Source organism: Taeniopygia guttata, chromosome 21 (assembly GCF_048771995.1).
Source record: "Taeniopygia guttata chromosome 21, bTaeGut7.mat, whole genome shotgun sequence".
NCBI lineage: Eukaryota > Metazoa > Chordata > Aves > Passeriformes > Estrildidae > Taeniopygia > Taeniopygia guttata.
Genome location: NC_133046.1, coordinates 886,865 through 914,506, shown reverse-complemented (window position 1 = coordinate 914,506; position 27,642 = coordinate 886,865). Strand labels below are relative to the sequence as shown.

Genomic DNA, 27,642 nt, shown 5'->3' with positions numbered 1-27,642 from the left:
CAGGAGCCCCTCAGGAGCCCCCCGGGTCCCCTCAGCACGGCCGGGCTGCAGGTGTGAGGTGAGGAGTGTGAGGGTGAGGAGGGTGAGGGTGAGGAAGGTGAGGAGTGTGAGGTGAGGAGTGTGAGGGTGAGGAAGGTGAGGAGTGTGAGGTGAGGAGTGTGAGGGTGAGGAAGGTGAGGAGTGTGAGGGGGCACCGCCCCTGGCCTCGGCACAGCCTCAGCTCACCTGGGCGCAATCACCACCCGGCCCTTCAGAACTGTGCACAGCCCTTACTCGTCTCCAGTAGAGGGTTTTCTTATTAAAAAACCAAAAATAAACAACCCCCCCTCCCCACCCCGAAAGAAAAAAAACCACTAAAATAAAAATAGCCCCACTAAGCTACCACCAAAAACAGCAGCGAAGAAAAAGCCCCCACCTGAGGCCGGTTTCAGCCTGCACTGGGCCCACCACAGGGCTCCAGTTCGGAGCACTGGACCCGGGCAATGGAATATGTAACTGTATTTGCAGCACTGTTTTCATCGTGCTGGTGGAATTTAACTGTGATGCCTAGAATCGCTTTTTAAGTATAAAAGTTACAAAATAACAACTATAAAACTGAATTTCAGTTGTATCTTCTTTCAAGAAAAGCGTTGGCATAAATACTTTCAGAAGGCACAACTATTAGGAAATTCTCTTTATTAATATAACATACAACAAGTGCTGCTCCTCACATAACAGTATTTGAACTCTTCTCTCTCATAAACTTAAAACATGGCCCTTATTGGAAGCATGTCTTGTTTCTGGACCTTATTTTGAGAGAAAAGCATAAAAACGACTCCCTCTGAAATCAAAAGAGAAGAGATCCACAGTAGTTACAGCATACTTTATAATAATTAACAATGAACAATTAACAATGAACGTATGCAAACATACATAAACAGCAACAATATAAAATAACCCGTATGAAAAATCCTATATAAATTCACTTTAAGTACAAACCCTCAAAATTTCCAGTATTAATTCAAATATCTTTGGTGTTTGTTGGCTTAAGGCATTTTCCACCCAAAACAGAACTATATTGCTTTTCCATAGACCTTAAAATAAAAACTCCAAAATAAATTAAGGACACTTGAAAAATAAGTTCACTGCACGAGGCGATTGGCCCGTACAGGAATCCTCGTGTGCTTTAAGAGGCAGAGGACGCGCGGTACCGATTCGCTCGCTCGGTGCTGCAGCTCCCTCTCAGGCTCAAACAACAAAATCAGGATTTCCCCGAGATCCTGCGGGGCTCGGGAATCCTGCGGGGGCTCGGGAATCCAGCCGGGGGTCGGGAATCCAGCGGGGCTCGGGAATCCACCCGGGGCTCGGGAATCCAGCGGGGGTCGGGAATCCAGCCGGGGGTCGGGAATCCGGCGGGGCTCGGGAATCCAGCGGTGATGCGGCAGCGCCCCGAGCCCGCCCGGAGCCGGGCGCTCAGCGGAAGGCCGGGGCCAGCGTGGCTCCCAGCTCGCAGGTCACGGCCGTGCCCAGCTCGGCGGGGTGCAGCGCCCAGGCGGGGAGCGGCAGCGGCGGCGGCCCCGGGGACACGGGCGGGCCCGGGGCCGGCAGCTCCGGGTACCGGGGGGGCAGCACCAGCGCTGCCCAGGGGCCCTGCGGCCAGCCCGGGGGCACCGGGTGGGCCGGCGGGGGCCACGGAGCGGCGGAGCCCGGGTGGATCTCGGGGAGCTGCGGGGGCTCGGCGGGGCCCGGGGGGATCCCGGAGCCAGAGGGGATCCCGGAGGGCGGCGGCGGCCCGGCAGCGGCGGGGCCCGGGGGGGTCCCGGGGGGCGGTGGCGGCGATGCGGACGGGCGGCGGCAGAGGCGGCGGCGGCGGCGGAGGTAATTCCCCCCCGGGAACATGTCCTGGAAAGCGGGGTCCAGCGCCCACTCGCCGGCGCGGCCGTGGCGGCCGGGCAGCCGTCGGAAGCAGGGGTTGAGGCTGAGGTTGTGGCGGACGCTGTTCTGCCACTGCCGGCCGGGGCCGCGGTAGAAGGGGAAGCGCTCCGCGATGTAGGCGTAGATGCCGCTCAGGGACAGCCGCTGCTCGGGGCTGGCCCGGATGGCCATGGTGATCAGCGCCACGAAGGAATAGGGAGGCCGCTGCGGCCACCCCGCCGTGCCCGCCCCGGTGCCCCGCTCGGTGCCCCGCTCGGTGCCCACCGCCCGCCGCTCGCCGGGGTCGGTCTCGGCCATGGCCCCGCGCTCCGCTCGCCCCAGCCCCGCGGGCCCTTCTAAACCCTCTCCCCGCCACCCTTCCACCCCCGGCCCGGCCCAGTCTGGTCAGTTCGGGGTCGCCGCCGGGTCAGGACGGGGCCGGGGTGGGGCTGCGGGCACGGGTCGGGGCATCGCCGGGTCGGTCACCGCCAGCAAAGAACCCCCATCGTCTCCCAGCCGCGGGGGCAGCTGCAGAGCCGCCACGCCCGGGGCAAACACAGCCCTGTGCCCGTACCCATCGCCCCGGCCCGCCGGGATCCGGCCCGGGGCCACTCCCGGTCCGCTCGGTACCGGAGCTGATGGAGAAGCTGCTCTGCTGCAGCAACGTGGATTCTACCTCCTTTAAAAAATGTTTATTTGATCAGTTTATGCTGCCTCCTCCTAATTTACATTACAAAATAAAAATATAAATTAAGGACTATACAATAATACATAACCACTCTCAGTCATGACTCCACAAAGAAAAAACTCACTGAAGTGCCCAATGAACACAGAAGAATGGTGTGCATATAACTGGACCACGCACACTACTGTGAAAACTTATCCGGTTTTATTTTTTAAAGAAAAATATTCCTCTTTAAACACAAAGCATGAACTAAAAACCTCCGAGGAACAGCTTCTCCTTCCTTGGAGCATGTTTAGCTAAACTGTACAGTGATACAGCTCCCCAAAGTACACACACATAACATACAGTCTTTCTTTCACAGGAAATAAGGTTTAGGACTTCTTGAAGACTTGAAGTTGTCCTCCTCACCCTCTCTAGTTACCCATTCAGTCAAAAAACACTCTGTATCTTACTCCCAGCCCAGAACACAGTGATGGTAATTTCTGGATGCAACATATATTTAAAAAAAAAAAAAATTAAAAAAAAAAAAAAGTATGGGCCACATAGGCCCATTCTAGCCTTTTAACAAATGTCTGTGAGAGAAGTTAAGACCATTGTTATTCCCAGGAATGGTGCTTGGAAAAAAAATATAGCAGCATCCACAGGCAAAGAAGCCCTTCAGTCCAGCTGCCCTCTTACAAGGAACCCAGCCAGTTCAGCAGGGATTTACAGATGTTCCCAGCACCCAGGAACAGGGAGCAGGAATCAAACATTCACAGGCCTCATCTGTTGCTTGAACAGTGAATCTAGCCTACATATGCCAGCAATGAGGTTTTTTTTTCTGCCCAGTGACCAATTTAACGTCTAAGATTTTATGTAAAAAGGTATGATAAACTTCAGAAACCAGCAACTTGTTCTGCCCACTCCCTCTATCCCATCAAATAGATATGTGCACAATATTTGTCACATCTGCCTAACTCCCCAGACTGTGGAACTGGAACCAGATTCCAAAATACAAATTCTTTCTAATTCAGAACAGCAAAATCCTCTAAAGTATCTGCAAGGTCTCAGAACATGCCTAACAAGCCCATAGCCAAAGAAAAAGTACCTGGACATTTTCAATGGAAAGTAGGAAATGGAAAAGGTCTGGAAATAAAGCTCATTTGACCTCATCATTAATTGTTGGTATTATTAAGTCATGTTCAGATCTTTATCAGGCCATTTTGTAAAGATCTTTCCCACTCCATACACTCCAACAGTTTTTACAGTAGGAAAAGTATTAGAAAAATAAAATCTCCCTTCTGAACAACACTGTATGAAGATCAACATCATCAGTCACAGATATTTTTACAGGGGGACCAGATAAACCTCTGCTTCCTCCAAACCAGCTTTGTACAGAAAAGAGCAGCAAGATAGACACAGTATCTACGAGCTAGATTAAGGCCAACAATATACAGACAAACATGGGCTCAGATCTTCTGAAATGAAGAAACCTTGCAAATGTTTTTGTACATCTGCACGCACACACACACATACACACACACACACGCTCGTGTGTTCCTCAAGCAAAGGCTTCACAACCGTGAGAGCACCACGGGAGAGAGTTCTAGCACCAGAATGAAAAACTTCCCAATTCAGTAATAAACCCCAAAGTCTCTCTATTGCTTTGGACAAGGTCACCAAACCCCCTTCCGAGAACAGTCTGAGTGAGCAGCCACAGAAGTGCAGTGACGGGTTAGTGTTCTCGTTCTGGAACCGGGTGGGAAGAGGCGTGTGGAGATGCTGCAGCTCCTGCCTTGCTGGAGAGGAGGAGAAGGTTGGCATTGCAATCTGGTTGAGTGTGGTGGTGAAACTCAGCGCAGGCTGGCAGGTGAAAGTGGGAGGTTTGCATACATGGAGTCACAGTGCACATCTGGGTGATGGAGACAAGCAAAGCCACGGCATCTTCTGGCAGCTCGTCTCTCTGTGTAGGAGGCCTCCAGGTGGGACAGGGATGCATGAGTGGGATGTCACACACCGCACCAGAACATCATGAAACCCAGAGAGCAGAGGCTTAAAGAGAAGCTTGGCAGCTGCTCTGCCATCATCCTGCCTGTACACATGCTCGGGTGAGCGTGCAAAGTCTATAAAAGGGACAAAAATCTTTACAACGAGGTTATGGGTTTGGCTACAAGGGACAATTCATGCAAGTTACAATAGAATTCATCAGTCTGCAGCACATCTTTCTGCTCAGGTCTCTCCTGGCTCTGGGCCTTGGTCCAGGAGGTGCTGGCTGTGCGTTCCCTCACAGCTCTCTGAGGAGGCTGAGGGAGATGCAGCCAGCAGGGACCTTTCCTCAGCCCCTGGCTCAGCACGAGTGTGGGCAGTTCAAACCATGCAGGGGGCTTGGAAAACACAGAGACACTCAGTTTTTCAGTGCTTGAATCAGCAGCAAAGCCCCATTACGCTGTCACATGCAGCTGATCTGAGCCTGGCCAGGGCTCCCATGGTCTAAGTGAGGCTGGGTAGGAACTGAACTAAAACGTGCAACAAAAAAACCAAAGTGATCATCACTGCGAGGTGTGGCTCCATGCTCAGCAGCAGATACACTTTGTTCTGTGCACATGCAAGAACACAAGAGAGGAACAGCAGCCAACTGAAAGGGAGGGAAAGACACCAATCACCAATGGATGGAAATCACCAATTCAGGATGCAAACACAGGGCAGTGGGGCAGGGGAGTGAAATTTGAGGTAAAGGAGCCCAAAGGAAGAGACAACAGAAAACCTCTTAGTACATTTGAGTCCTGCTTCAGGAAATACACAGCTAATGCAAGTCAACTCTCTTCTCACCAGGTATTTTTGACACATTGGTGAATCTTCTCTCTGCACTTGGTTTTTGAGAACCAAAACATCAAGATTTCTTTTTTTTCCCTAAGATGCACTAAATGACTCTGAGTGTTCAGCACAATATTCTAAATGGCCCCTGAATTCTAAGCAATGCTGAAGACTTACCCAAAAGCAGAAATAACCAAACTACAAACTGCTTTTGAAAATCTACTACTTTCCTCGGGCTAGAAAAGAAGAATCTATCCAGAAGGCTGAATTGTCCAGAAGCAGGTTTGGCATTTCTCACTGAGAGCACCTGGGCATTTTACTAGTAAGAAATATTTTAAACAGTTACTTAGCAAACCCCAACGTCAGACGGAGGTGTCAGGTTTCTGGATAGATGTATACAATCAGACAGCCCCTCACCCACCTCTAACAGAACAGATTTGTGCGATTTACAGCAAGAACAGGCTCTGCCACTCACTGCTTCAGTGAGAACTCCAGCAGAGCTGCGAGCTGAAGCCCTTTGACTGTGGTGCAAATCACACCAGGATCCTTTCTTTTTACCCACTTCAGAGTAACACAGTTCATGCCTCCTGGGCAAAGCAAAGCTTGGGCTCCCAGGCTCTGCTGCAGCCAGCACAGGTGTCTGTCTGGGGGCTGTGCAGCCCTGCAGCCACAGAGAGGGCTGGACACAGCACACACTGCGGGCTGAGAACCAGCATGGCCAGAATGGAACTGGTGAGAGCGGCCTCAGGGCCAGGTCCAGCTGGAAGCACAAGGACATCTAAGATGCAAGAACATGACAGAGCAGCCAAGGTCACCCATGTGCTTAGGCAAGCTTAAGGCAACTAAAGAAAGTTCACTGACAATTTAGAGGAGAATGCCAGAGAGAAGAGAGAAGAGGAACCATGGAGCAGAGCCTGGGGATGCTGTCACAGTAGCCAAAGCCCAGCACCAGCTACTAAACCATCCCTCTTCTTCAGCTCATTTGTTCTAATTCTCCCCATTTTACCAGCACCATCAGCACGAGGTCAGTATGTCAAAAAGAAGAGCTGGGGGTAGGTTCCTAAAAATGCAGCTCACACATTTTCAGGTGTCTCAGGTCAGTTCTTTTGAAAGAAAGTGTGTGGGCCATTGGACTGGCCTCCTGCTTTGAGCTGGAGCTGGGAATTCTGCCTGCCATCTCCAGGAACAGTCCTGGGATATGTTCTACCTGGAAGTGATGGTAGCAGCTGCCCAGGTTCCTTCTCCTGCCAGTTGAGTGTACAGTAGTTTTTTGATGAACAGCATGCACCGGTGGCGTGGCCTTGGCCATGAAGCCATGGTTGAGTTGTTGGTGTCTCCTCAGGACCAGGTGGAACCAGAGAGAAAGGGAGTGTTGGCACAAGTCAGCGCAGGCTCCTGTAGACGTAGGCTGATGTGAAGACAGCGTTGAGGGTCAGGCTCACGGCCAGCAGGCCCCGGAGAGCACAGGTACCAAAGCGACCTTGGCAGAACACAGAGGAAAAAAGGGAATTGTAGAAAGAAGTGTTAAATAACTGATAAGTAAAAGTGAACATATGTTGTACTGTTTCTCTCTGGCCAGTGTTTCAGCACAAGCAGAAATTGCTGAAGCACTTTTCTCTCAGGAAAGACTCCATTGCTCTCTTTTGGCTCTACTGTAATCTTATCTGACGCTGTTGACACCTGCATCCCCACCCCTCTTCTTCTGTCCCAGTTTAGCACTTTGTCAGTGTTCTTCAGAAGCTCCAAAGAACAGGGAAAGCCTTGTTAAGATCTTAGAATAGCAGGTTGAAGGTCCATTTAGCATCTACTTATTTATTTGGTTCCAGGAAAGATCTCAGCTCCCCTCAGGTGTGAGAAATGGCCACAAATGCACAAAGCAGTCACCAGACTTGTACTCACCTCTCCAGCCTCCCAAATCATCCCCTTTGGTAGTTGTGTCTACCACACAGGTAGATGAGTGTGATGAGTGATCCTCCTTTTTGATGGAATTATCACTCCAAATACTCCCCCCTTCCACAGCAGATCTCATATCTGCAATGAGAACAAGACAGGAAAATTCACCCCTGGGGTTTCTCCGGAAGGTTCCCCATCCCTTGTGGCCAGGGCTGTGCCTGCCAGCCCCTCCTCGCCGGGAGCGCCGCCGTACCGGGCACGCCGAGGCTCTTGCCGGGGCAGCCGGGCAGCTCGGGGGCAGAGGCGTTGCTGTCGGAGTGGGTTTGCTCCTCGGAGCCGCCCGGGCTCAGCAGGGCCTCGCTCTGCGCCGGGAACAGCAGCAGCTTCTGGCCCTGCAGGTTGAGGCGCGCGGGGCTGATGAGCGGCCGGCGGACGCGCAGCGAGCCCGAGCTGGAGGTGACCGAGCCGGCCACTGATGGCGCTGGGGACGGCAGGCGGGACGGGGCACGGCTGCCCGCCGGCAGCCAGAAGGGATCTGCAACAGAAACAGCCACGGACAACCTCCGGGTTAGCATCCCCTGCAGCAGGCACGGCTCGCTTTGACTTAGCTTGGTCTCATAGTACTACAAGGAAAAGGAATGGGAATTGCAAATGTCCACCAATGTACCTTGTACTGAGATTTGTTATTTATTTGAGTCCCCACACTGCAAAACACAGAGAAATCCCATAAGTACTTCACTACACTCAGGAATGACTCAGGAATCAGGGTAGTAGGAGCCTGGTGAGCTTTGTCTTTGCTCAGCTGTGCCCACCCAGGAGAGCCTGCACAGTGCATTTTGCAGGTGAATGAATTGTCCTGGCATGTCCCCCAGAGCTGCAGTACTGAGGTTTGCATCGGCGGGGCTGTGACTGCCTCTGCAGCAGCACAAACTGACCTGTCTGGGCCAGAAGGGCAACAGACGGGTCACAGAGCAGCCAAACTAGCAGCACCCGGCTGGGAAAGCTACAAACCAGCTGCCCTGGGAGCAGCTGAATATCCTGTCCAAGCAGGCTCAACCCTGCTCTAATCAGCAAAGGGCTCCTTGTTTTGTCTCTCTCAGCGATGTCACCGTGAGCTCTCCCAGGGAGAACATCCAACACACACAGCACCTGTTCAACGCCTCCCCACTTCGAGCAGGGACTCTCCCTGCAGCATTTCTAGCAGTAAAATGGACATTTTCACTGGAATGTGAGCAGGGAGGAAGGAATTCAAGCAGACCATGTGTTTCAACCCACTCAGTGCAAATCCTGGTGCTCTGGAAGGCCTGGAGCAGTACCTGAAGTTGGGAATTCCTTGGACTGGGATGACTGCGAGGCCGGCCGGCTTCCACTGAACAAGTAGCCGGAATCTAAAATCAAAACCAAAACCATTTGAACCCAGCTGGCTCAGCTGCTGCCAAACCCCAAACCCAAATGCTGCATACTCCTCTGTGCCACAGGAGCAGCCATCCCTCAATAGGATATAATGTGTGGATCCAGCCCCATTCCCTCTGACAGCCCCTGTGCCCACCTGGATCCCTCCCAGCCCATGTCCTCCTGCAGCACTGCAGGGCTGCTCCTTCTGACAGCCCCTGGATCCCTCCCAGCCCATTTCCTCCTGCAGCACTGCAGGGCTGCTCCCTCTGACAGCCCCTGGATCCCTCCCAGCCCATTTCCTCCTGCAGCACTGCTCCCTCTGACATCCCCTGCACCCACCTGGATCCCTCCCAGCCCATGTCCTCCTGCAGCACTGCAGGGCTGCTCCCTCTGCACTCACCTGCCCGGGCCAGCGAGGGGATGGTGCCCAGCGACAGCGCCCTGTTGAGACGGCCGGGAAGAGAGGACGAGGCAGTTCTGCGTGGGGACCTGAAGAGCTGCTGGTTTGTCAGGTGGAGGATACTGGGTGGTGTTGGGACAAACAGAGACGAGGCAGGTGAAGGGAAGGCTGTGCCAGGGCTGCTGGGAAAGACAGTCATGGAGTCCCCAGAGAGGAACCTGCGAAGGACACGCGTGACAGACACTTAGCAACAAGAAATCCCAGCACCTGCCTCTCTGGTGCTTGCAGGAACACCTGCTTTGGTACCAGGTTTGCACCAACTGGTGCAGGAGTGCTGAAGAGTTTACAGGTATGTTCCTACACTTTGGGAAAAGAACTGCTCAACCTTACTTAAATTACTGTGCACCAACCTGTCCTAAAATACAGGGTGGAAAAGAGGGTAAAACAGTTTAGGAATGCCAGTGAAAATACCCTGGATGAGAAAATTACCCAGAGAATGCTTTAAGAAGTCCAGATGTTAAAATACAGGAATTTTGTATTATTTTTGACAATTTAATGAAAACACATGAAAGAAAGTCTAGAATATGAACCAGAATCTCTGTTCCTTTGTAAGATTTTTTTACTTAGAAACAGGTAATAGAGCTGTCAAATAAATCATGATGAAGAACTGAGTATGAAGTGCACATGTTTTTAAAAGGAGATATCTGACTTTGCAGATACAATTTAGCAGATACAATATTTGGAGCCTTAATCTCATTTGGAATGGAAACAGAGACAGATGAGAGCAGCAACAGAGTTACATGGCTTTTCTTCTGTCAGAGGAAAGCCAGGAGGAAATCAGAGGGTGAAGAAAATCTTAACCTTGCACTGTGGGGTGCTTTCTGCACGTATCATTCTGTCCTGGAGATAAAAGAGTTGGTGCAGCAATATTATGCCATGCTAACTCCAGAGTGAAGATTACAATTTAAAGTATCTTATGAACTACTTATCTGCTAGCAGGAGGCAGCTATCACCAATCCTGACCAGCTTACTGAGCCAAGCAGGGTCCTGGTGCAGGACATGCCTCTGAAGCAGCCAGGGGTGTGCTGGCCTTGCAGCCCCAGTGGCCCAAGCTCTCCAGGCTCCAGAGGACCTGCCTTTAAAGGGGGTCCTGCTCTGCATCCATGGGGAGCCCTTCAGAGCACCCCACACACCTCTACCCCGCCACACACACAGATGGATGTGCCCAGCTCAGCGTTGTAAGAGGAAATGAATGGGAAGGGGAATTAAAAGTGCAGCCAGGACTGATATGAATCAAAGGAGAAAGAGTGATACCTACCCCTCACTGTGCCATGGCTGTGGAGGGCCAAACCAGAGCATCACCTGTGAGCAACTTGGCTCTTTTGTCCTAACTTTGCACCTTCTGTGTCTTTGGGCTAAAGGATCCAACTTTACACAGCTCCTTGCTGCAGCAGAAAACAGCTTAACTGGTTTATTGGCTTTTGGAAGTCTTTCATTTAATGGGCTGGGAGATATTACAGTAATTTACCACCCATAACCACAGTCCTGGGACTGTAACTGTTTTGGATCAGGCTTCCATGGGCTCTGCTGCTCAACCTGACTCAGTTAGTGCAGCCAGATCCTCAGGGCAGTGAAGAATCATTTGTCTTGAACCATCCAGAAAAGGGATTTTTCTGATTAGCAAAGAGGAGCTAAGAATTTCAAGTATAGCTTATTAATGCCTTAGGACTGAATTCTGACCAAAGTGTGTCCTAAACTTTGATCTGTTCTGAACAAATTCCTGCTAAGTGTGCAAAATCCTGTTCCTGTTCTCTGCACTCTTTAGTGTTTGCCACTGCCATGTCAAGAGGGCTCGATGCTGCTAAAGCTCTCATGGGAATGTGCTTCATGCCTGAGAATGGGCAGCTGAACTAAAACTTCTTCCAGAAGCAGATAAAAAAAAGGTGAGGAGATCAAGAGGATCATGAGGCAGGAAGCAACCACATCACAGCCCTGGCTGGGATGGAGCACTGCAGCTGTGCCTTTGCTCCAAGCCATCTGTCACATGGTAAGAGTGGCTCTGGCAACAGTAAAAAAAGCAACATAAAAAAAAGAAGGAAAAAAAAAGGCTCTGGAGTCAGATAGTTTGTGGAAATAGTCAAGGCCCGGAAGCCGTTTATTTCAGAACTTGATATTGTGAACATCAAAAGTTGGGTATCTTAATTAGTGTTTACAATGATCACAATGTTACTAGACAGTTGGGCACAACTCTGCTACACAGATACTTTAAAAATAAATAAATAGATAAAGAAGGGTATTACATGGTCTGGGACTGTACACGGTCCTGAAGAAACACCTCCTGCCAGGAGAGCCTCCCCTCCTCTGTCCAACAGCTCCCTGTTGTTCACGCATCACCACACGTGTGTGCCTGCTTAATTCACATTTTACCAGAGGTGCTGCATCATCCCTGGGACAGAGAGAGGCAAGGGAGGGCACGGGGCAGGCCAGGCTGCAGAGGGCCCCACTCCTCTGTCAGATCATTCAGCCCTTGAAGAAAGAAGGTGAGGTGCAATCACAGGCAGGAGCTTGGGGGACGTGCCCAGCTTCACCTGCCCTGGCACTGGAGCTGAGTGTCAGCCAGGGAGTGAGATACTTCCTCTGGACTCAGTGTCCCCTGGGAACTGAGCTACCCACTACAGCAGGCACCTCCAGGTCCCTGCCACCCCAGGAACAGGTTACTGGCTGGGAGCAGCACCCTGTGTGCCCTGACACTGCTCTGCTCTGCTGCACCTCCTCACTCAGGGCCAGCCTGTGCCTCCTGTCAAACTCAGAACCACCAGTGAAGAGCAGTACAGGAATAAAAAACAGGCACAAGGACAAGGGAGAGTAGTGCTAAAATGGGCACAGCTCTCAGACACATGAATATTTTGATATGTGGCTTAGAGAGCTGGAAACTTCAGCTGCCAAGAGTAAGAATTCTTGTCTCTTGCCTGTTGTCCTGCTTTGGACGGAAAAGGAGGGTTGAATTAGAGCTGCCATGTCCTGCACTAAGACCTTCTAGAGTAGAGATGCTTGGCATCAGCTGTACCTTTCCTCCCCAGCTGGTGGCAGGGAGGTGTGTGTGTACATGCACATCCTACACAAATCCAGACTTGCTGGCATGCCAGAAGTGGTCAGGAGCCTCCTCCTGCCTGTACACCAAGAGCTTTGGTCCCAGATGAGGCTTTAGAGGGATGACTTCAGGACTGAGTACTGTCCCTTTCCCTGGAGAGCACCTGCCATGCTCAAAGAGCCAAGTGTCCTTGCAGGTGACAGCACACCTGGAAGGAACTGGCAGGTTGCATGTGACAGCACACAATTTCAACAGCACCTCTGAAAACCATAGCACAGCTCCCTTCACCTTTCAGGAGTGCAGTCAGTCTGGAGCAATTAACTGGCTATTAATTATATTAATTTTTATAAGAGCATAAATACTTTGTCCACATTACATCAATACATACTTCCTATAGTATCTAAGCATGATTATTAGCTTCACATAATTTCAGCACACTTGAAAAATATTCATAAAGCCAAAATAATAAGCCACGACACCATTTTTATATTCCCAAGTGTTCTCACCTTTTGACACACCCAAGCTCACTAGGGCATGCAAAGCATGGATGCAGGAAAGGAGGAGTTGGGAGAAAGGAAAGAACTGGATATAAATACAGCGTGTTTAGAATGGCAAAGGGTCACACAGGCTCAGTTTGCATGCACTGATGTCACTGAGGGCCTCAGGAAGAAGAGGAGCAGCAGCAGCAGAGGTGCTGACTGGGTTGCTACCTCTGGGCTCTCTCTCCCTGTAGAGGCTGCAGTTGCTCAGAAATGTTAGCCCAAGTGTCCCCCTGTGCCCTGCCAGGCTCAGTGGTGGCACAGGAAGGACAGAAGCGCTGGCCTGGCAGACACACGGGCACTGCTGTCCCATGCTGCAGCCGTGTTCCACCAAGCAAAGCAACACAGTGTTGTCCCAAATCTTGTCCAGGGAAAGGCACTTAATGAACCCACATTGGCCCCTTTATAAATCTGGCTCTGCTGGGCAGGGTACAAGATTCTGAGTTGGCACATCAGCCACGGCCACTCAGGGCCAGAGCCAGGCACGTGGGGATAGAGCAGATTTGATTTCAAGTGACACACAAACCCATTAACAATCCCTCAGCACCTCAGCTCTGCTGCTGTCATCCCCTGGTCCAGACACATGGTTAGTACGAAAAAGCAGCACCTCAAATTAGGGGCTTTTGGGCTAAAACCCCCTAATATTGTTAAGATATTCACATGCTCTAGCCTGCATGGCTGAGAAAATCCTCAGGCAACAAAACAGCACCTGGAGACCACCATGTGTTCCTCTGTGGCCTGAAGTAAGAGCCCAGCAAAGGGAAAACAAGAAGCTCAAAACAGTGACCAAATGGTTCTGGATGATTTTGTGCCAGCTGTGGCTGTTACCAAGCCTCTGTTGGCTCTTATCCCACCCAGAAGGATTTCTGTGTCACAGAAAATAGCACCTCAGATGCACAGGACAGCACCACTGTGCACTAAAACACACATTTTCTCCTGCTGGGCTCGGTGTGGGGCGAGCAATCATGCAGTTAGACGATGTACCTCAGATATCTACGTCTAGGTGACATGTCTAACTCTGAGTGAAAAATGCAAAGCACCTTCCATAAAACCTATGGCATGGCAGTGTCTGGAACAGCCTATCTGGCTTTGAAATCAGGTGTGGCAAGAACAGTCTCAGCAAAGGCAGTAGTGGTTTGACTATTTTTTTTTCCACAGTCAACAGCAGAATACTGCTAACTTAAAACTTCTCTGCAGGGCTCGATGTCTGAGACAGCTGGGACAGACTGAATGCTACAGTTTATAAATCAGAACACCTCTGGACAAAACCCACCCTCCTCCTCCTTTCTTCCCTTACCCCTAAAGACCCATCATCCTCCACCATCAGCAAAAGCAGGTAAGACAAGGAGAAAGGAAGGAGGCTGTCAGCATCAGAGTCTCTAAAACACCAACAATTCAATTGCTGCAAGTTTGGTTCTGAGGCTCTGAGGTGGTGGTTGTTTTTAGAAGCAGCAGCACAGACATGCTGAGGCACCCAGAAGTGGGGAAAATAAGCTGACACCTGAGCAAAACCAAAAGCTTCTTTGGCATTAAATGAGCCCCACTTCAGTATGTACTTTGTTATTCTGTTTCACCTTTGAAATGTTCCCAATTACGAGCACAAAAGTTCTTCAATTGTTAGTTGTGAACAAAGCACCACAGAGATCAGCTGTACAGCTTGGCCAGAAAACAAAGCAGCTTTCTGATGTTCTGACATATAAATTAGTGCAACTAGTAAATATACTTCATTTGTATTAATTTGCATAAAGTGAAGACAAACGGATGTCACTTGCAGTTAACATATCTCCCACATTAAAGGACTTTAAACTCAGTACAGATTTGCACTTGCTGTGCAAACAAAGCTAAAACATTCCTTAACAGGATTATTTAGGCTTCACAGTGTAAATCCTCTCCTTCCCACAGTTCTAGCAACTGCCTGTTCCCAATGTTTGGTGTGCATCCTCCCCATCCCCTCCCAGCACTGCACAGGGAAAAAGATAACAAGAGAAAAGAACAGGCATGGGAAACCAATATAACATTTCAGAGCAAAATGTCACAAAAGGTGCCTGACCCCAAGGAGCTTGAGGATGAGTCACGTTTAAATAGAAAAACAAAAGTGCTCCTAAAAAGGGAGGAAAACAGATACTTAGAGGAGATAGGATTCAATAGGAAACAGGACACAGTGAAGCTCAACACAGCCTTGGCTTTCAGCTCCTGAAAATAAAACATCTGAAGAGGCTAACAGCCATCTTTAGAAGCTGCCACTGAAAGTTTCCTTACTACTGGGCAAGAGAATTTAGACAGATACATTTCATTCTTATTAATAAAAGGACATTGCTGACAGAAATCAGGCATGACATTCCCACAGAGTTTGTCAGCTTCTCATAACCCTCCTTTGAGTCTTCTCAGTATATCCTACGAATATGAGGTTCCTCCCATTCCCATTCCTCCCATCTCACAGGAGAACAGCAAGAGGAATTTCAATCCAAATTGTACAGGTAAGTGCAGAAGACAATCTGCACAGATAAAAGTCTTTTCTTACACGTATTTTATGAGGAGAATTTGGAAGTCCTGAAGCAGGAAGAAGGGAGGAATTAAAAAAAAAAAGTCCAGATACCTTATTTCACTTAATGGCCATAACAGCTCAAGGTTTCCCATGCCTGTGAGCTGGAAGACAAATGTTTTGGGTCAGGACATGGGAACTTGGAAGATGGAACCAGACTTTGCAGGTGCTGGATTCCTCTTGTGGGTACATAAAACAACCCTCAGCATCATTCACAAGCACCAGATGGAGGCAGGTTCTGTTAGCTCGGAGGTGGATATTGCAGTTATCTGAAGGCACCAGAAAAGATTGCAAAGGAGAGCCCAGGTGGGCAGCAGGTCTGTGTGGCCACTCCCTTGCTCAGTTACAGGCACACAGCCACGAGCTGCACCTCCCCATGACTCAGCCTGGCTTTTTGTTAAGGAATTTCAGAGCTTTTGGCAGTGCTACCTTTATGCTTTCACAATGAACACCAGTTTGAGGAACAGTAAGTATGAGCAGCTAGGAAATAGCTTTTGCTTCCTTTAGAAAAGCTCCTCTAATTTCACCAGCATCTGCAGCACCCAGTAGTGTCTGCATTTTTCAGCAGGAGTTGCAGGTACTTCACAGTGAGAGCTCCACTCTGATTATTTTATAGTTTATACACTGGAAGATCACTAGACCCAATTAAATAACATCAGACTATTAGGGTGGTGAGTTCCATTGCGCTATTCTGAACAGAAGAAAATAGCAGATGTTCTGTAAAAGTGCCATTTCCTCTTGAAAAACCAAAGTCCATATGAGAAACTCAGTGGAGTGCCTTTCAAACAACAATGCAGGATAATCAGACTGCTTATCCTAAGAGGCCCCAACAAGTTAATCCTAAAAAACCCAAACAGCTCTAAGTTCCTTCCTCCCCACACAGTGATACCCAGCCACCACAGCTTTCAGCAGAGGAGTGCCAGGCACTCAACTCCAAGTCACAATTTCCAGACCCTTTTTTCAGCAGTATTAGCACAATGCCAGACTGCAAAAAGAACCCCTGCAAGTAACCCAAAAAAATCCATCTCTGTTGCCATGCAGTCCCACAGCAGAGCTCCCACCCCTTCCTACAGCACACCCTTCCAATCTGCGCTCCCAGCAATGAAGACTGACTGAGCAGTGGTGTACCATGAAAGCATGAGCCTGGCAGTCCCATACTTCTCTCTAAGGCTATAGGAGTGGAGGAACAGAGGCATTTTTATCCAGCTGTGCTTATACACAGATGTTGATTGGGGAGCAGGTGGGTAAAAAAACCCAAAGAAAATTGGCACTGAAAGCAACAACCACTGGTAGGTCTGAAAATTTAGCCTCAAACAGCTGAATACTTTCAGGTATTAAGACACCCTGAGCACCATGGCTTTTTAGAGCACCTTTTTGAATAAATTACTGATGTTTCAGTCAAAAGCACTTAAGGACACTTCTCCATTTGAAAAAGGAGCCAGGAGAAGGGAAGAGTGAGAGGGTGCAGGTAAGTGATGCTACACAGTGGAAGGCAAGAAGAACCAGGTTATGGGCTCTGTGTGGTCCCCTCCTCGCGTGCCTGGGCACCACAGCACGTGTTAACGAGGGCTCCAAATCCAGAGGCAAGCTCCCATCAGTTCCAAATTAAAATGACCAGCACCATTAGGAAAGTGAAGGTGGCCCAGGCCCCATGGTGGATCAGGGCAGAGGGTTCCTCTGTGAGTGGCTAAAGATGGAGAGGCAGTGAGAAGAACCAGGAGGACAGGAGGAGCCAGAATCTCTTTGGCTGGAGGAGCAGAATGGGGAGGAGGAGGCTGCATTTGTGGAGGAGTTTGTGAGGCAGTTGCTGGAAGAACTGGCTTTGGGGAAGCTGGATATTTGTACTGCTGACGTAGGGCGTAGGAGGAAGGGAGAATGGAGGCAGCACAAGTAGCTTCCATGGCTAGCAGTGGAAATGCTAGCACAGTGGTAAGCAAGGATGGGGAAAAATTATATATATATATATATATATATATATATATACACACATATATATAAGTGCATACATAAATATATATTTTTTTAAAAAAAGAAAGAAGAGATCTTCACTGCTGATCTAATTTTAAAAAAGAGACACAGAGGAAGGGAAAATAACAAAGAGGAGAGAGAAGCACCAGTTGCAAAGAGTTCACAAGGCCTTTTTCCTCCTTCCCCCAGCGTCACTGCTCTGGCTCTGACCTTCGGGGCCGGAATCTCCGCTGGCCCGTTGACTTCCGCGTGGCCACGGCTGCGGTGAAGCCCACCAGGCAGCACAGGGACGTGGTGCCAAACTTGGCCGTGTCCAGCCAGCTGGGCGTCTCCGTCTTCAGGTAGCGCTCGGCCAAATGCAGGCTCATCACTCCGAACCACAGCACCGAGGCAAAGGCATCGATTCGCCGGAGCCTGCCATGGGACAAGAACCAAACCTCAAACACCAGCCACCCGCCTCGGCCCTGGGCAAGGAGAGGGAAGGTGGGGAGGGTACCCAGACTGAGCAGGCTCTGCACCGGTGCTGGCTACAGCACCTCGTGTGCAGCCCTGCCTGCTGCCGGAGCAGATCAGTTCATTCTCTGCCGGAGCTGCACAGGCAGCTTTTCATTCACAGTAATTCAAGCTTAAATGGAACGAACCGAGGCACGCAGCACTACATGTGCCCTTCTGGAACGTGTTTAGCCCCGGATCACCGAGGCAACACGGGACAAGAGAGCTGCCACTAAAGCAGCTTGAGTGAGACAGAAGCCGAGCGCACCCACCTGATGCGCCCCGCCAGGAACATGGCCAGCAGGCAGGTGAAGAGCCCCAGCACAGCCACTGCCATCTGGTGATTCTTGCCGTAGGCCCACGCCGCGCTCAGGCTCTCCAGCAGGTGCTCCGGGAGCAGGCGGAGCAGCTCCGGCCAGCCGCGCCCCGAGCTGCCACCGTCACCGTCACCGCGGGTCCTGTTCCGCACGGGCGCGGGGCCGGAGGGGACAGCGGCAGGGACAGCCGTGCTGAGGGAGAAGGGGTCGCCTGACCCGTACCAGGCCATCAGAACCAGGAACGCACAGCTGAGGAAGGCCAGGAACCGCAGAAGTATCACCTGAGCTGGCGTGGTGATGGAAGTGGAAGAGGAGGATGAACACAGATTCTGCAGAGGAAGGGAGAAACACCTTGTCAGAAGCTGAATGAACTGCAGCAAGGTTTTGAAACGGTGCTGTATGAAACACTTCCAGACTGTATGGTTTACTGGACTGTTCTGCTCAAGTCCTTCTAAGTCTCTGTACTGGGCTGACACCACATGGGATTATTGTACACTAGCAAGGAGCAACTGCAGAGACATGAGCAGAAGCCAAGGTCAGGCAGGGCAGTGAAACAACGAGAAGGTCGTAATTCCATTCCCATTGCTCTTTTTTTTTTCTTTTTCCCCCTTGTACTTTGTCATTTCCTGCACCGCACTCATAAATTGGCTTCCCTACCTCCCTTGCTCTGCCTGTCCCATTATTTTCCTTCCTTAAGGTAATCAGAGTTACCTTCTGGCAACTGTGCTGAATGACACCAGCAAGAGGCAAACCTCAAGCTAACATTACAAGCGTCTCTGGCAGCTCTCCTGTGCTCTTCTAAACTGCTGCCACGCACCCAGAGAGCCCCGGGCTGCTGCCTCCCTCTCCCAGCTGCACAGGCAGGTGCAGTGGCAGAGCTGTGTCCCTGTCCCTGCACTCCCTGACGTGTCCCCACCCACCTGGGTGTAGCTCTTGTCCGTCTCCCGGCGCCTGAAGTGGTGGCTGAGCAGCAGCGCCCGCAGCTGCCGGTTCTGGTGCTTTATGTAATACTCCACAGCAGCCTGGCACGGGCGGCACAGCTTGTAGGTCTGCTCCAGGTGGTGCTTGTACACCTCAATCTCCTCATCGTACTTGCCCTGGAGAGAGAAGGGCAGGGGAAAAGTAGGTGAGAAGTGCAGGTGCCTCAGCAGTTGTCATGTTTGCTGTTGACAGGCAGGCAGAGCTCACCCAGTCCCACAGGGCCAGCTCCCTGAACCAAGCTGCAGGCCAGGCACACAGCCAGCCTCACACAGAGCTGAGCTGAGCCAGCCCCACGTCCCAGAAGGGACAGCAAAGAAGAGCCTTGGAGAAGGCTGCTGTGGCCCAGCATCAGGATGTTGAATTTCCCTGCCTGATTTTGCTGTCTTTGTTGAGATCTTATGATCTCACATAGGTCAGACAAGTGACTACAATTGCTCTTCTTCTCCTCCAATGAGGGGACACCAAAGCCCTGTGGCTCCTTCACTCCAGGCTCATCCCTCCCTGGAACAGCCAGCCCTGCTGTCACTGACACCCTTATCCAAGCACACTAGATAACACAATCCCAGGTTTCTCAGCTGGCACAGGCACTGCAGCCCACTGAATGCTTAAAAAGGGGCCAAAGGCTGGCAGTACGTGAGCAACTGGATAGGTCTGGCAAGAGGCAGGGACCAGAAATAAAGCTGAGAAAAGGGCACCAGCCAAAAATATTATCATTAAGCACGATCACATTTCAATCTGTTCTCCAGGAATCATTCTGATTAAACTCATTACAATTACACAAAGCAGACTGGATTAGGCAAGACAGAGGATGGACACATCACACCACAGGCTTGACCATGGTTAAAGGCCAAGGAGTGTAGCACTAAATTCTCTGCACAAAACTTTAGGGAGCCATAAATCTGCAAAGGAGAAACCCCACTATCCCATCCTCTATGCATATTAAGTAATGGGAAGGCCAAGAAGTTGCTCAGCAGGAAGTCCTGTTGCTCTAAGTTCAAAGTCCCTTTGCCCTCCTAAGCACAGATGCCTAACCAGGGAAATCATGGTTGCACAGGATTCCTCTCCCACTTCCCTTGTAAGTGCAGAGCAGCACAGCCAGGGCCTCAGGAAAACAAAATCTATTAAGGCTTCATGTTAACTAGTGGGTTGTTGTGCCTCTCAGGTCCCATAAACTCAGCCATGGGAAGTACTGGAGTTGTAAGATGATCTCAGAAATGTCTTGGGCTCAAGCTTCTGTTTCCAGTGCTCATCTAGAACAGGGGAACATTCCAGCTTTGAAGTAGAATTAGGTAAATTTACAACACTAACCACTGAACTTCTCTGCACTGGAGTGCCACAGAGTGCTTCTGAAGACTGTTGGAACATCATTCCACAGCACACTGAAAAACTGTTTGCTCTCTCTCCTGCTTACTAGGCTGCAGCATGGAATAAACAGAGCAGGAATAGCAGACCATGGATGGGAATGCCTTGGACAAACATTCTCCAGTGATGGCAGTCCCTAACGAACACTTACCTCCTCCCTTGGTGAGAATGAAGCCAGCTGTTTGATTTTCATGGTTTGATGGTTGTTGCATTTCTTGCAGAGCAAAATTTGGCTGCTCACCCACTGCTGTGGTTTGGTGGGGTCACAGAAAGTTGGACTGCCTGACACAACGTGGTTAAGGTGTTCCATGTACTGGGCAGGGATGGGCTTGTTGTAGTCTCCATTCTGACAAAAAGCAGGGGGAAAAGCAAACATTCAATCATAAAATCAAAGCTAGGTTGACAGTAAGATTCCCTAAGCTCTGTCAGCAGCTCTGCATTTCATTAGCTTTCACCTATGTAACAAAATAAATAAATAAAGAGAAAAAAAGCTTCAAATCTTCCCCCCATCTCCACTGTCCTGCACACCTACCGCAAGCAGCTGATGGTGCTGGATTTCAGCTCAAGGCAGGCTTTGCTATTTAACAGAATACAAAGCCAGAGAAGAATTGTCCCATACAGTAAAATAAGTATTACTAAGGGATAGGTCGAGGCCACTTTTACCCTTTAAAGTAAGAGAGGACCATTTGTCTGGATCTCTCTAGTCAGCACTCCCCAGCGCAGCGGATTCTTTCCCCAGGCTGAGGTGCTGAGCTCTCGGGTGCTCAGCACAGAGCTGCCAGCTGCCCATTCACCTGCAGTGCAGCTGCACCATGCTACCTGAGGCCCAGGCTGCCCAGGGCGTGTGCCAGCCTGCCCAGGGTGTGTGCCAGCCTGCCCAGGGTGTGTGCCAGCTGCCCCGTACCTCCTGGAAGCCGTTGTACTGCTCGCAGTTGGGGCAGTCCCAGCAGTTGCGGTTCCCGTAGGGCACCACCGTGTCCTGGTTGCAGAACCAGCAGTTCACCGTCACGTGCGTGGGCTTCTTCCTGGTAGTAAAAGGGTTTTAAAATCATGGGGATTTAGGGTTAAAAGGAAAATTAAGCTTAGTAGGCCCTGGAAAAATAAATACCCTGGGTACATGTAGGCCTTGTACCTTGCTAGAATTGCACCTGCGTAGCTAGTACATGATAAATGATATAATTGTTAGATGTGATGATTGTTTAGTAATTAAATGTAATTACTGTTGAATCATAAGAATAATCAAGAGAAACTGTGGTCAGGGGCCTAAGAAAGATCACGAGAAACTCATGTCAATGTATACAACAGAACAATATAAGTTTAATATTAATATGTAAGTTATATAATGATAGAATATAAAATACATTCAGCTCAAAAGTCATGTTGGAGTCAGATTTGGGTCTGTACCCCTGATTCCCAGAGCTCTCAATAAAAGCACCTCCATATAATCATATCCCACGATTCTGTGTGTTCCTGAACGCTGACATTCCCGCGGGGAGAACAAACTTCTCAGGCAGGAGCACTGAGCTCAGCTGATGGAGAGGAGACAATGGCTTCCAAAAGTGAAATGCAGGCAAACAGCCAATCTTCCCATTCCGAGTGCTCCATGGTATGACTTGGAGTAGTCCTTTCAGCAATGAAAAGATGGAATGCTAAAGCAGAAATAAATTCTGCCTGACAATCATCCCTCTGTTCCAGTACCATGGACATGCCAGAACTTTAATAACAACCTTGTGATTTACCCACTTCACTGTTTTTCAGGGGCATATTTGGGGGTATGAATCCTCCCCATAATCAGCAATGCTATTCTATGAGAAGGTGCAGTAGAATTGATGCTTAATACACAGGATTCCAGGAAAAGGAAGTCAGGATTCACAAGAGCTGCTGCTGACGGTGCTCAGAAACCCAGCAAAGGGGCGTCCCCTGCTTTTATGCACTAGGACTGAAGGGATAAAGATTAATGACCTTGATCCATGAGCCCCCTGTTTTCTAAAGCAATCCTGCTAAAACAACAGCCAATGCAAACAGCTGTGACGTGGCCCCACCAAAACAGGTTGTGACAGATGTTTGAGCAAAGAACTTCAGCAGCCTGACCCCTGAGCCTGCCTGCTGGAGAAGCTCTGCATTTGTCTCAAAACTCAGTGCAATCCCCAAGAGGAGCTCCCTGGCAGGTCAGGCACCACAGCAGCTGTCTGGGTTCATCAGGACCAGTCCCAGTACCCTTCCAAGGGAGGGCAGCTGCCCAGGATTGCTATGGCAGCTATGCAGACAGATGGACCCAGCTGCCACCAGCCCAGCTCCAGCAGGGAATTCATTAATCTGTGTGGCTCCACTGCAGCAGCAGAGAGGGCACCAGAGCAGGGGAGCAAATAACAGCAGCCAGAGTGCTCCCAGCTCTAGGGAATGTTCTCTGCTGCTGAAGCATCTGAATGCTGCACAAGTGATGTCTGGCACCCTGCAACCAAACAGCCAGGTGGGTCTTCTCTCTCAGCCATCACCTCTGCAGCTGGATCTCCACAATTAACATTTTTCCCACTCACATTTCCATAGACCATGCCTTGAAACCCAGTTCATAAAAAATCAAACCCTCAAGCAATGTCTGAGCCTCCTGTTTAGGCACTAACAATGAGGATATGCTTGAAATGAAGCACTGAAAAGTCAGAATGTACAGAGGATTCCCTGCCAGATGCTGAAAGAAAATGGCTGGAGCTACTAGGATGACAGACTCTCATCTCAAAATAGATGCAAACACCCACACCCCTCTTAAAATGAATATTCCCTGCTCAACATTCTTCACTGCCGAGGGGGCTCAACTGATCTGACATAAAAATATCACTGCTAAAACTAACAGGCAATAAAACCCCCCAAAGCAACCCAGAGTTTAAAGCAGACAAATCGAGGCTGATAGTCTGAATTATCCATGAGCTCCTGCTGTCCAAAAGCCAAGCACATGTCAAAACAGCCAGCTGGAGGATGGACAGCAGCACCTGCTGCACTGGCCCAATCTCACTGTCCCAGGTGTAAAAGCTGTGCAAATACAACACACAGCTTCAGCCAGCAGCACACAAACCCTGCGGCTCCTGGGGCACAGCCTGAGCTCCACCCTCTGAAGGAGGTCATTGTCCAGCCTCTGTGGGACCTGCCACAATCCCTTCCTCTGGCACCCAGGAAACGAGACACACCTCCCCTCAGCCCTACCCACCCCTGGGCTCTAAATTCCAAGACATGACAGAGGTAACAGCACTAATGTCAAGGATGACAGAAATGGAAAGCACAGGTGAAGAAATGAATAAAAGCAGTCATGCTGTAAAGCAAAATCCATCAGTGCCAAACCCTACCTGAGAACTTGCTGCTATCAGAGACCAAATCCTCACTGTGCTCAAGGCCTTTCCATCCTTTTCCAAACAGGATTTCATTTCTCACTCTTGAGGCTCAGGAAGTACTACCAAGGATTAAATAGCAGCACTTCATTTGCAATATAAGCAAAACAAATGGCTAAGTCCTGCATTATTTAGGATAAAAGGCAGTAATACTTCCTTCTGTGAACCTATAATCTGTTGCCATAGAAATAGGTGCAAAAAAATCCCAAATTCCCAATCTGGTGGATGCAGAAGAACAAGGGAAGAAAAAAGTTGTTTAGGTAAGAACACGTAGGTAGGACTGAAAAAACAAAAACCAAGTTCTGCATTTGGAAAGACTCTTCAAATACAGATTTAACTACTTTGGAGCTATATTTACCTTGACTGAATTCAGGCAGCAGCTGAGGGCAGTGAGCTAAAGCACACACTGCTTCCAAAATCAGATCCTGGTATGAGACTGCCAACACAAATGGAGCCTTTACCATGTGCTCAATCCCTTGCAAATTGAAAGGCAAATCATCCCTGAGGAGTTCATAATCCACCACTGAACTAATCTGAACCAGCTCCACTGGACAGAGAACCTCCCTGCAAACTAAAACCTGAGCAACAAGAAGTGATTGAGTTACTTCAGGCACAGAGATTCCACTCACAGCTGAGGAGCTGTGCTAATGCCCTGTGTAACCTGCACACCCAGACTGGCTCAGAAAATACTCCCAGTCTCGGACAAACTGTTTTGCAGGTAGAAAATATTTGCTTAAGACTAACTTGGGGGGAAAATACCTGCAGTAAACTCACTTATGACATCAACACCTAAATGTCTGACATTGCTCAGGTAATATGACACCCTGTTCCTTTGTGAGAAGCTGCTGGATTCCTTTATTTTGCTCACAAAGATCAGGCTGCAGCTCTGCAGGTCCCATTGACAAACACTGGTTAGCAACTCGTTTGTGTCTGTCATGTAACATGAGGAACTTAGGCTCCTGCCCAGAACTCTTCCCTTCTCATTTATACACACATTTAAGGTCATGCTGAAGTCCACGCTTCTAATGGATTGCCAGAACAACAGTCTACCATGGTAAGTGCTGGTAATAAAAACCTGCATTTGTAAATACAAATATTTACATTTATTCCCCACCCTCTTTAAGTCAGAAGATGAAGATGTTTACTTTTCTGTAGTCTTGAAAAGAGACACTGGTGGATGTGCAGTTCTTCACTGGGTTACCAAGGATTAGGAAAAAACCCCAATTCTCTATTAAAAGTATTTAAAGCAGCAGTCTTCATTCTGGCACAACTGGATTACAAAGCAATTATTCAAATGGCTATACCAGCAAATCTGAACAAAAAAGTACATGGGGAAAAGGAGCTGTTTTGCACAGGACAGTTCTGATCAAGCCACATCTGGTGGCAGTTGGACAGACCAAGAGCTGGCACGGCGCTGTTGGCACAGCTGGGTTCAGACTCAGCTCCCTGGCAGGGGAACTCCTGGGTGGCACAGAACAGCTGCCAAACTCCAGGCTGTGCCCATGCCCACCACCTGTCAGTAAAGGGGTCTGTCAGGGCAGAGCCAACGCTAAACCCCATTGTCCAGTGCAAGAAAACACATCACAGCTGCCCAGATTCCAGCAGGTGAGCTGTGATGTAGATGCATTTACTCAGAAGTAGCAGCTAGAGACAAGATTTAGCCACAAGACCAGATTTCTAGTACAGTGATGATGTAAGTTACAGTGCAGCCTGTCCTCCCCCAAGAGCCACACTTAGTGTCCTCTCAAGCAGAAAAAGGTGCCCAGTGCACTCAGGCAGGGACACCCAGTGATAACCACCCCAGGCTCTGCTGGTATCTGGACATCAAATCTTTTATCTCCCTGATAAACAAAAAGCAAAGGCAGCATCATAGCTATGTCTCATATCACATCTGTGCCCCTTATTAAGCTGTCCTCCTTGATGACTATGGAAGATTCATTAAACCAAGGGAGAATAAGAAATTCAGAAGTACCAGGATAGTACTGAGAAACACAAACATGTAGCCTCAAAGAATTATCAAGGTCACCTGAAAGAATTTACCGGCAGTCTTCAAGGACTTGGGGAAGAAATGCTTTCAATTTCAGAGACCTTTTGATGAACTTGAGCAAAACAAAGCCACTCTCCTCCCTCAAAAAGCATGCTAGCCTCAACTGGGTCAATGAAATCTTGCCTGCTTCACTGGGATTGCTTTAGGCCACTTGGATTTCTTGTCTACCCTAAATATGTCACACAAAGGCCAAGTCTTGTATAGGGACTAATGTCTCTTGATCATTGATATGGTTAAATAAACAGAAAATGCTTTAGAGCAAACCTTAGGCATCACATTGAGGGTGCAGGAATACGCTTCCCTTGCAAGTGAACCTCAACACAGGGAGCCCTTGGGACTGGCTTGTCTCCAATAGAAGCACTTAACAGATGAGCAGGCTGCAAAGTCTATTGCTGCTACAGAGACTGAAAAGCCTTATATTCCACACATCACTACATTCCTTCCATGCTATGCTAGATTAGAATCTGTCAAATTAAGCTTTTCTCCTTCCACGAGATCTGAATCATGACATCTCTCCTGACGCTTTCCAAAATTGCTCTGAATTTGTTCTAAGGTCAGGAACGTTCTGTGCAATTAAGGAACAAGTAACCAAAGAATTTTGGTCCCTAATCAATAATTTTGACTTGTATAGAACCTCCCCTGGTTGTGCTAAAAGCGCTGTTATTTTACAAACCTGTTCCCCAGCAATCCATCCTTCAGCAGCCAAAGGAGCAGGATCTATCTCCTCTATCCCTGCCTGAAAGCCGCGGAAGGGAAGCAGGGCGGAGCGGGATGGCCGGAGCGGTGTGCCCGGGCAGCACGGACGATGCTCGGCCCGGCACACAAAGCCGCTCCCGGCATGGGGAAGCACGCTGCCAGCCGTTCTCCCCGGTACTCCCGCAGGGCCCTGCCCGCACACCCACCCCGGGGCCGGGCCGAGCCGGGGCTCTCCGGGAGCGGTGTGCCCGGGCAGCACGGACGATGCTCAGCGGGCACACAAAGCCGTTCCCGGCATGGGGAAGAGTTCTCCCCGGTATTCCCGCAGGGCCCTGCCCGCACACCCACCCCGGGGCCGGGCGCAGGGCCGGGCCCCGCCGCTCCCACAGCGGGCGGGCCCGGGCCCCGCGTGGCGCCTTCGGGCCGCATCCCGCCATGGCCCGGCCTCCCTCCTCCTCCTCCTCCTCCTCCTCCTCCCTGCCGTGCTCCCCTCGCTCCCCGGCCGTACCTCCGCGCGATGCGGTAGAGCAGCAGCCCCGCGGCCGCGGCGCAGGCGGTGGCGCCCAGCCCGGCCCCGTCCATGCCCGGTGCCGCCGCCGGCCCGGCGCTGGCGGAGCCGCTTTGTAGGGGCGCGGCCGCCGCCCGGCCCGCCCCTGGGCCCGCGGGGGCGGCGCGTCAGTCACGGCGGGGCCGGAGTCGTGAGGCGCGGCCGCCGTGACTCAGCGCCGCAAAGGCCGAGATCGTGGCGCGGGGGCGGCCGGGCCCGCCGTGCCCCGGCCCCGCGGGGGCGGCCCGGGGAGGTCGTGCCTGGCCCGGCGTGCCTGGCCCGGCGCCCGCCGCGGACATGGCTCTGCTAAATTTAGTCCGGGTGACGGCAGGGACGGGCCTGAGCTGGTAGGAGGGCACAGTCCAGCCCCGGCCCTGCACAGAGCACCAGCGAAACACAGCAAAATGCCAACGAAACACAGCAAAATGCCAGCAAAACACAGCGAAACGCCAGCGAAACACAGTGAAAAGCCAGCAGAACACAGCAAAACGCCGGCAAAACACAGCAAAATGCCAGCAAAATGCCAGACAAATGCAGCAAAACGCCAGCAAAGCGCCAGCAAAGCGCCAGCCAAATGCAGGAAAACGCCGCCGAAACGCCAGCAAAACACAGCGAAACACCAGC

The 27,642-nt window shown here is 50.3% G+C and overlaps 2 protein-coding genes across 3 annotated transcripts; both read right to left on the bottom strand.

Annotated features, from left to right (window-relative positions):
* Positions 1 to 658: 658 nt before the first annotated feature.
* Positions 659 to 2,615, bottom strand: LOC101233936 (uncharacterized). Its single transcript, XM_072917523.1, has one exon. The coding sequence runs from the start codon at positions 2,209 to 2,211 to the stop codon at positions 1,453 to 1,455; it is 759 nt and encodes a 252-aa protein (XP_072773624.1). The 5' UTR covers positions 2,212 to 2,615; the 3' UTR covers positions 659 to 1,452.
* A 150-nt stretch (positions 2,616 to 2,765) lies between these two features.
* On the bottom strand, positions 2,766 to 27,417 carry TMEM201 (transmembrane protein 201). Of its 2 annotated transcripts, none has more exons than XM_030289114.4 (11): positions 26,980 to 27,417; positions 21,256 to 21,376; positions 20,503 to 20,697; positions 18,929 to 19,105; positions 17,964 to 18,337; positions 17,410 to 17,613; positions 9,060 to 9,277; positions 8,581 to 8,652; positions 7,518 to 7,799; positions 7,271 to 7,402; positions 2,766 to 6,851 (listed from the first exon to the last, which is right to left on the bottom strand). In XM_030289114.4, the coding sequence occupies exons 1-11, from the start codon at positions 27,051 to 27,053 to the stop codon at positions 6,754 to 6,756; spliced, it is 1,947 nt and encodes a 648-aa protein (XP_030144974.4). In that variant the 5' UTR covers positions 27,054 to 27,417; the 3' UTR covers positions 2,766 to 6,753. The 2 variants fall into 2 exon arrangements, with proteins under 2 accessions (XP_030144974.4, XP_072773622.1); XM_072917521.1 differs by lacking the exon at positions 26,980 to 27,417 and adding an exon at positions 26,449 to 26,904.
* Between the last annotated feature and the right edge of the window lie 225 nt (positions 27,418 to 27,642).